This window comes from Benincasa hispida, chromosome 6 (assembly GCF_009727055.1).
Source record: "Benincasa hispida cultivar B227 chromosome 6, ASM972705v1, whole genome shotgun sequence".
Lineage (NCBI taxonomy): Eukaryota > Viridiplantae > Streptophyta > Magnoliopsida > Cucurbitales > Cucurbitaceae > Benincasa > Benincasa hispida.
In genome coordinates, this window is record NC_052354.1 from 52498551 (window position 1) to 52507436 (window position 8886).

The 8886-nt window shown below is 34.0% G+C and overlaps 2 protein-coding genes across 2 annotated transcripts; one reads left to right on the forward strand and one right to left on the reverse strand.

Moving 5' to 3' along the window:
• The first annotated feature begins 1445 nt into the window (after positions 1-1445).
• Positions 1446-3859, forward strand: LOC120080558 (prostatic spermine-binding protein-like). The gene is made up of 3 exons (XM_039035256.1): positions 1446-1780; positions 2994-3052; positions 3136-3859. The coding sequence occupies exons 1-3, from the start codon at positions 1655-1657 to the stop codon at positions 3641-3643; spliced, it is 693 nt and encodes a 230-aa protein (XP_038891184.1). The 5' UTR covers positions 1446-1654; the 3' UTR covers positions 3644-3859.
• A 929-nt stretch (positions 3860-4788) lies between these two features.
• On the reverse strand, positions 4789-7953 carry LOC120079317 (triphosphate tunnel metalloenzyme 3). Its single transcript, XM_039033469.1, has 2 exons — positions 7068-7953; positions 4789-5015 (listed from the first exon to the last, which is right to left on the reverse strand). The coding sequence occupies exon 1, from the start codon at positions 7668-7670 to the stop codon at positions 7074-7076; it is 597 nt and encodes a 198-aa protein (XP_038889397.1). The 5' UTR covers positions 7671-7953; the 3' UTR covers positions 4789-5015; positions 7068-7073.
• Positions 7954-8886: the final 933 nt, after the last annotated feature.

Consider the following 8886-nt stretch of genomic DNA (forward strand, 5'->3'; position numbering starts at 1 on the left):
TGTAATCTAGCTGTTTTTTCCTGTCTCATAAGAAAAAAAACTTTGATTTGTACTCATAAACTTGATACATTGTATCAGATTTTACCCAAAAACTTCAAATTCATCAAATTGAACATTATATTAGACTTGATTGAATATTGCGCTTTTTATAATATATTTATTTTTCGTTAATCTAGCCACTACTTTCAAATAAAAGTACCTAAATATTTAGGTTAAAAATAGTTATCGTACTTTTAGAATTTCATGTTTCTAATTTGAGTTCCTCAGTTTTTAATAAATTTTAAATTTAGTCCGTTGTTATTTTCAAAATATTCTTTTATTTATTATCATCCCTTTTATTATAAATATTGAAAACATATTAACGCATTATATTTCATTCAACAAAAATAAGTATTTTTATTTAACCAATTTTAACAAAAATTAATTTGAAGAAAATAAATTTAAGATTTATTGAAAGTACAATGACAAAAATTGAACAAATCCAAGAATATTATTAAGGACCAAAATGGTATTTTAATCTAATATTTACCACTTAACACATGGAGGAAAAAAATATTTTTAATCCCTAAGTTTTGCATCTAATTCCTATTTGTTCTCTATATTTCAAAATATTGTATTTTTAGTCCTTCAATTTTAGGTTTAATTTGTATGGTTTCTAAATTTTTAAATGTTACATTTTTGGTCCTAAGACTTGAGTTTGATTTGAATTTAGTTCATAAGTTTCCAAATGTCACAATTTTTTCCTTGAGATTTGAGTTTTATCATTTTGCTCATAGGTCTCGAAATTTACACTTTTAACCTCGAATTTTTGTTAAACACCCACTTTCAATATTTAGTATTAATGTTTATTAATTAACTCAGAAGAATTAAAAGAATTAAAAATAATTAAGTTTCACCATTTTTTCATCATTAAGTAAAAGTTAATTTTAAAATCTCACTTCATAACCTTTTAAAATTAATTAATAGATATTACCGTAATTTAAAGTGAGTAATTAGTAAAGAAAATCAAAATTTAAATTTAAAAATTTGAAATTTAATGATCAAATTGATAGAAAACTAAAATCTCAAAGATAAAGTCATAACTAAATTGAAATCAAATTCAAAACTTAATAAATGAAAATGTAACTTTTTGAAATTCAGAAATAGGATAAAAAATATATGTATATTTTAAATTTGGAGGAAAAAAAAAAGTATGATGTCTTAAAAGTGGGAAAGTAAATTTGAATTCCACTGGACGGGTCGGGTCGGATCTGAACCCAGATCCAACACATAAAATATCCGGATCCGAAAATTTGAAAGCAAAAAGAAACCCTAAAAAAAAGAGATAGATAATTTTGATTGGAGGATCATCTCTTTCTATTATTTAATATTTGTTTTTTTCTCCCTTTTTTTAATTTATTTTTTAAAACAAATTATTATTTTCTCTTTCAGATGCCAACGAAAACAAAGCCCTAATCGGACCAAACCCTAGGGTTTACTCTAACCGGACCACTAAACCCATCTTTTCTCTCCCAATTTTCCAGAAAAAACCATTCGCTTTCTCCCCCATCTTCTTCTTCTTCCAGGTCCCGCTCTCTTTCTGCAACTACCCTTTTTCTTTCTCTTCGTTCTCCCTTGCTTTTCCCTTCACTTTGAGCTTGTTCTTTTCGCCGCCATGGAGTTAGACAGAGTGGGTTACTGCTTGGACGACTCCTCTTTGTGGCTTCGTTCTGTTTTGGAAGCTTTAACGGTGGAGACACTTCTCACTGCTGCTAACTCTCTTGCTTGGTTTTTTACCACGGTGAGCCTTTCCTTTCACCTTTTTATTTGATGGGTTTTGTTTGTTTTTTGGTTTCTACTACTTCTTCGCCCTGATTTTTACTTCTTCAAGCTCGAATTTAGTGGTTCTCTGCATTTTTTGTGTTGACTTTGTTCATTTCTTTTCTCCCTCTTTACTGGTTTTTGCAGCTTACAAGCTTTTTGCCTTTGGATGTGGTTACTTGTTTGTTTTTTTATCCCCATTTGTTACTTGTAATTGCTACTGATGTGAAGTTTTAGCTGGACATGTTGAGCATCGACTTGTTTATGGAGACCGATAGAAGTGTTTGTTCTAGTCTCTAGTGGGTTAATTTGGATGGGGGGCTATGTTTTTAACTTCTTTTCAAATTGTGAGACAATGAAGAAGCCTTCTTTCTCAGGCTTTATATCGTACTCCATATTACAAGGAAAAATTGGAAAAATCCCGCTTATTGGGGGATGGTACGTTAGAAATGAGAATTTGGAGGTTATATTTATAAGGTCCATTTTGATGGGTCGAGCACAGAATTCGCTTTTACTATTTGTGTGGATTGTGGAATGGCCAATGTTGCATCTGGTTCTTTTAGACTTTGGTGTACTTTGGTATCTATAAAATATCCATTTTTATTATCCGACTTTGAGTGTACTGCAGCCACATTAAATATTTTATCTACCTCTTGTGCCTTTTGTTTGTCATGTTTTAGCGAACCTTGGCGCTTTGGTTGTAAGTTCATTTTCCCGTATGTTAGAATTTATTGTCTGGTCAATACAGGTTATGCTCTCTGATTGTTTGTGGGCAATCTCTTTTTTTTTTGTTCTTGCAATCAACGGAAGTAAAATAAAGTCATGTCGGAATCTTTAAGATTTTCCTTTTCTAACATATCGTCGAATCGACCTGCTGCAGGAAGGGGGATCGGCAAATTTCACATGATTTCCATATATTATGTTTCTTTAAACCTCATCTTATAAGACTTTTCATTTTTTCCTTTTCTTCTAGGTCTGAATTTGATTCTGATTGTACTCTTCTGTGAGCCGTATTTGGAAATTTGTTATTATATCTGATGCCTGCCTCAACTGATTAGTGTAATTTATCATAGTATCATCCAGTGTGCAGTTTCCTAATCTTGTTGAAGTAACAGTGTCTGATGTTAATTGAATGCAATGAACAAGATTTTTAAATCTCAATTCATTTTCCAACATAATTAAGTTTTCTTCAGGCAGGAGCTCTGTTAAATGATGTCAATGCTCCACCAGGATTCACTGCAATTGGAAGAAGGTAATTAATGTTTCATTTCGTTTGTCTTTTTACTTTCTATTCTTAGTTGGTTCTGAGATTACTGATTTTTACTTCTCTCCCAGCTTTCCTTTTGAAGAACTTCACGCAAAGAATAGTCCTGGTGAAGAAAATGTAGATGGGAGTGAAACAGAGGATGATAAAGATGGGGATGAAGTTGATGATGATGATGCAAATGACCAGGATGGTGGGGAAGATGTCGAAGATTTCTCAGCCGAAGAAGGGGATGACGGTGATCTAGAAGATGACCCTGAAGCGAGTGGCAATGGAAGGGCTGGAGGAGATGAGGAAGATGACGGAGAAGATGATGATGATGATACAAATGATCAAGATGACGATGACGACGACGACGACGAAGATTTCTCGGCTGAAGAAGGGGATGAGGGTGATCAGGAGGATGACCCTGAAGCAAGTGGTAATGGAAGAATTGAAGGTGTCGAGGAGGAGGAGGACGACGACGATGACGACGACGATGGAGATGATGACGACGATGATGAAGAAGAGGATGAAGACGATGAGGATGAAGATGATGACGAGGAAACACTTGAACCACCAGCCAAGAGAAGAAAGTGAAAATGTTGATTGGTTCTTTACTTTTTCTGTTATCAGTTCACTTCCCCATTGTGTCTGGAGTTTGAAATAATTAGTGAGGGGAATTTAGCTAGTCAGCCTTGGCATGTAGGGGTAGAAGATTGTTGACCTTGTTATTAATGAACTTCCTAAATTTATGTTGTGGATCCACAATATATCACAATTTATTTGGCTAAAAAGCACTTGATATTTTTACAATTTATCGTTTGGGATTGTGGGTTTGACCAGGTTGTTTGATAACTAACATTTCACCTGAGAATACGATAGTTTTATTTTATTTTTTTAAAAAAATTGGTAGCTGTAAAAATGTTCATTTGAATGAATTGATTTAAGTGGCCAAATAAGAAAAAGAAATGTTGAATAGACCGGGCCATTTTTTTTAATAGTTTATAGTTTTTATTTTAAAAGTACTTAAAATTGAAGAGGCATTGGTCAAGATTCAAGACTCGGTTCTACCTTTTTCAAATTTGATTTCACTTACCGTAAGAACCTCCTATTTCGTCAACTGCCACCATTGTTTTCTTTCTAAAATTTCAAAATCTTAAAGTTACAGATATTTTTATTTAGTTTTTTTTCTTTTGAGATTTTCAAAAATAGAAAAATAAAAGAAATCGTTTATATAAAATAACAAAATTTAATTTTCTTTCATAGAAGTAATAGAGGTGTTTTTTTTGCTATTTTTATAAATAATTTGACGTTTGACATTTTTCTATCTGTGATTTTTTTTAAAAAAAAAAATGCAACATTTGTGATTACTTCTATAAATATCCATATTTAGAATTATTTTTAAAAATATATAGCTAACCATTCAAATTTTCCTAAAACTATATTTCTCCTCTAATCATTATACTTTACAAAATTGGGTTTTTTTTTTCTTTCTTTTTTTGTTTGTTTGTTTCAAATTTTGTCCTGTATAATTATACTTATTATACTTCTGTTTTGGAAGAACTCAGTCTTGATATTCTCAGAAATGTAACAATGAAATCCTTAACATTTAAATCATGGTAGCAAATATAATTAGGGTGGATTGATCCCAGGTAGAAACAGATTTTGGCAATCACAAATCAGTTCTCCAGTTTTTTCAACTAATAAATAACTGTCAACGAGGATTCAACTAAACCAAACCATTTCATCCACAGGCAGTGCAGAAAAGCTTATTAGAAATATCAGCATATCAATAGTCAGTATATGGTGTTTTCCAATGTGCAATACTGATAAATAGTGAAACAGCAGAATGTACTTTTAGAGACTTGATGAAGAAAACAATGGTGCCTTCTTGGTTCTGTCTCTCCATTTGCTTGGCCGCCAAGATCTCTCAACTCATGGTTCCCTTGGAAGCCACATGATCGATATCCTAAAGAAATGAAAACAGGAATGCACTTTTTAGATATGCATTGCCAGGTTTAAGATCAATCCAACCAAAAAAAAAAAAAAAAATTATCAGGACTTGAAAAGAAATCAACATTGAGAAGAAACAAGCAAATCTCATTAACCAAATGTAGACAACTATAGACCAAAAATGTCTGCAAATGCGTAAATATGGAGATGTTTTAACAAAAGTTCTACGTATCAGAAGAAGCAGCCATCACTGATATCATAGTAAGAAAAACGGGCTGGGAAACTTTCATATGCTAAAGCCAAAGAAAGCCAATAAAGGAAAAAAAATGAGTAAATATGGAGATGAACTAGCTTAACAAGCAGTAAATACTGGACCCTTGAAGAAATCAGACTAATCTTTTGCCTTGCCACGTTAAGTTCTCAGAGGTGAAGGGAAGAACTGAATTCAGAAGGAAACTGAATCCCTAACGTATCAAACTAACAATTGCATCTTTGAGATAACAGGGTAGATGAACAAGTTAGTCATCATCTTATCACACAGAAACTGAATCACGAGAATCAGTGAGTGGATGAAGACTATTGTTATCAGAGTGGCAGTTATAAATATAAACAGTGTTTTCAAATGCCCAAGGCACAACGGCCTTCCGGTGTCAAGGCGCAAGGTGTGGGCTTTTTTTTTTTTTTTTTTTTTTTCACTCTTTCTGTGAGGTGCACTATATATAAAAATATTACATTAAAAAGAGAACATAGTTGAAGTGAAAATATAGAAAAAAAAGACCCCAGATACAAGAAATTTTACACTTAGGTTAAGTAAAGTTGATTTTTTTTTTGTTAATAAAAAAGGAAAACCCTTAATTATTACTTTTTTTTTTTAAATAATGAAAAAGCCCAAGGCCTAGGGATTTGAGCCTTGGGGCTTCACAACAGGTATGCGCCTTATTTTGTGAGCTTCACCTTTCCAAGGCAGGTGAGGCGTCAGACATGCGCCTTAGGCCTAGTTGCGTGCCTGAGAGGGCTTTTTAAATACTGTATATAAAAAAATGTGCTACTCAGGGATGGAGTGGGAAGATATGGTTTTTTCAGGTAAAAACGTGGGAAGGGTAGCTGCGGAAATTTTATTTGGAAGTTGTCCAATCTTACTTGCTCCATATTGGCACTCCCCAACCTCCACAAACGATAATATTAAAGGAGAAGACAAGGACTACAACATACTTGCAAGGCAAGAACTGAGAACCAACAATGTGATGTTAGTCAAAATAAACTCCAATGCTTAAAAGTCGGACAGGGCAAGTACCAAACATCTCATTCAATGCTTCACTCTTCCATTGCCGGTATTTCGGTTGTCTTTTACTATTCTTGTTTGTCGAGGTCAGGCAATTCAGACAAGCTCGATAACCTTTTCATTCAAAAACTAACTACTGGTAAAAAAAATGACCAGCCAAAAATGTGCCACAGGAACAATATGTTAAAGAAAAGGATTATAAGAATTATAGTTTTGGGCCTTTGGCCCTTGGGATTGACATAATTTGTTCTAGGCTTTCTTGTTATTGATTCCTGAACTATCCTCCAACAAGCTGATAGGATAAAAATGCACCCCTTGTTCGTAATTGAAATAGTAAGGCAATTCAGACATAGGAGCAAATAAGCTCAACTGCTCGAGAACTTCATTCAAAGATTAACAGCTTGCAAAAAAATGACCAACCAAAATGTATCATATGGAACAATATCTGAACAGAAAAGAAGTATGTTTTTAGCTATTTGGATCGACAATATTTGATCTAGGATGCTTGTTATTGATTCTTGAACTATCCTCCACCAAGACGATGGGATCAAAATGCACCCCCGTTCCTAATTCAAACAATAAGGCATGGCATAATTGCTTGAGTTTTTCTGTCCCTGCAAAATCTGGTTATGTTTTTACCAAATACCAGATGCCATTACTTGAACAAGTTCGAAATAGTTTAATGGTAAAATTCAAAACCAAAAGAAGAGAAGTACATAAGAAATTCAGACAAAAGAAGAGAAAGGTACGCCTCACATAAAAACCATCAACCAAAAGATCACTTACTCTCTACTATGGCAGCTTCCCAGATCGAAAAATCGCAAACTTTGAAGCTTCAGAGTACGAGTACGCAATTCCATTCTCCTTCAGTAGGTCCTCGAGCATTTTCTTGGCTGCATCTGGATCATTGCTTTCGCACTCAATCTCATACAAAGTCCCAAATTCAAAACCAGTCTCATCCAGTTCCAACTTCAATCCATTCCATTCAAACACATCCCTCACATTCCTAAACCCTCCTAACCCCACAAATCCAGAATCCCCAAATTCATCTTTAACCCTTCTCATAATCCTAGACTCCACTTCTTTCAACCTATGTGGATCCTCCACGCAGGCCCGGCCAACAGACGGCTCCAATTCCTCTTCGTCTTCCTCGACTCGACTAACGCCGTCAACCAGAACCGCTCTGGCTTTAAGACAGATCACACAACGAGCATCCCCGTCGTAGAATCGGATACGGAGAACCGCTCGCCGAGCCGAGAGCTCATCGGACAAGCCGTCAAAGAAGAAATTCTCTTGACGATGGGTCTTAACATGGAATGGCGAAAGAAGGGTTGATACCTGACCATGAGAAACGGTATCAGGAAGGCGAAGCTTCACCTCCACCTCCATTTCGATTGTTTCAAGAGGAGATGCCAAGGCGCTGGGCTTTGGAGGTCTGATCTTTGTTGCGGTTGATGTTATGAAGGAGGGAGGCGGCGGCAGAGGTCGCGTCGGTGGTGGTGGTGGTTGCGGCGGCGCGTTTGCGAGTCTGTTCGAGTTCTTCCTTGTCTTCGATTTTGACCTCGATCTTGCTGGGTTGTCTTCTCAGCATTTCAGTAGTGCTCACTGCTCACTTTACAAAGCAGAAGAAACAGAGCTTTGAGGGAAAATTAGGGAAGACGATGCTTTCGCATAACTTATAATTAAATTACAATTTTAGGAGTTGTTTGGTATATCCCCATCCTATATCATCTTAGTGTTTGGAGGTTCATTATCCTATTTCATCGATTTTAATTGTTTGTGGACCCATTTTCGGAACATGTGTCGTATCTCACCATCATTTCCCTTCCGTATATTGTATATCATCTCAGTGCTTGCGTTCTTATTCAATCAGACATCTCCAGACATCAGAATTTCCTACATCCTATATTATCTCAACGCCCCAAACAACCCCACATCCTATAGTCTTAGTCTATCTAGATTCAAATAGTTTGTTGGAATGTTTATACGAGGCTTCGAACCACTAAGTTCGAAACCAAGTTATTTAAGCATTTTGTCATTTCTATATTATTTACAATTTTGACTCTAAGGTTTAGACAAATACACTATATAAACTCTCTAATTATTGAACGTGGACTCTGTAATCTATATTATTCTCTCAATAGTAAATAAATTGTTCTTCTACTAGCCGTGGACATAGCTAACACGTTATTAGTGAACCACATAAATTTCGAGCTAACACTAAGTTAATGAACCATATAAAATAACTCCTTCAATAACTTCCAATGAGATAATTTGAATTTCAAAAATCCAAAACTTAATTATATTACATTAATATTATTAAATATCATATATTATATCTTATATAATATATAGCTTATAGTTTATAATTCTTGTATGACTATAATATTAATATGAATCATATTCATATTAATTTTAATCTATTGTTTTTATATGAATCATGTTGATATAATAATATTTGAATCATATCCAAATAATAACTTCTCATCAAACTATATAGATTTAATATGAATCATATTCACATTAATTTTAACATATAGTTTTTATATGAATCTCATTCATATAATATATACTTAAATCATATTCAAATATTTATCTCTTTCAT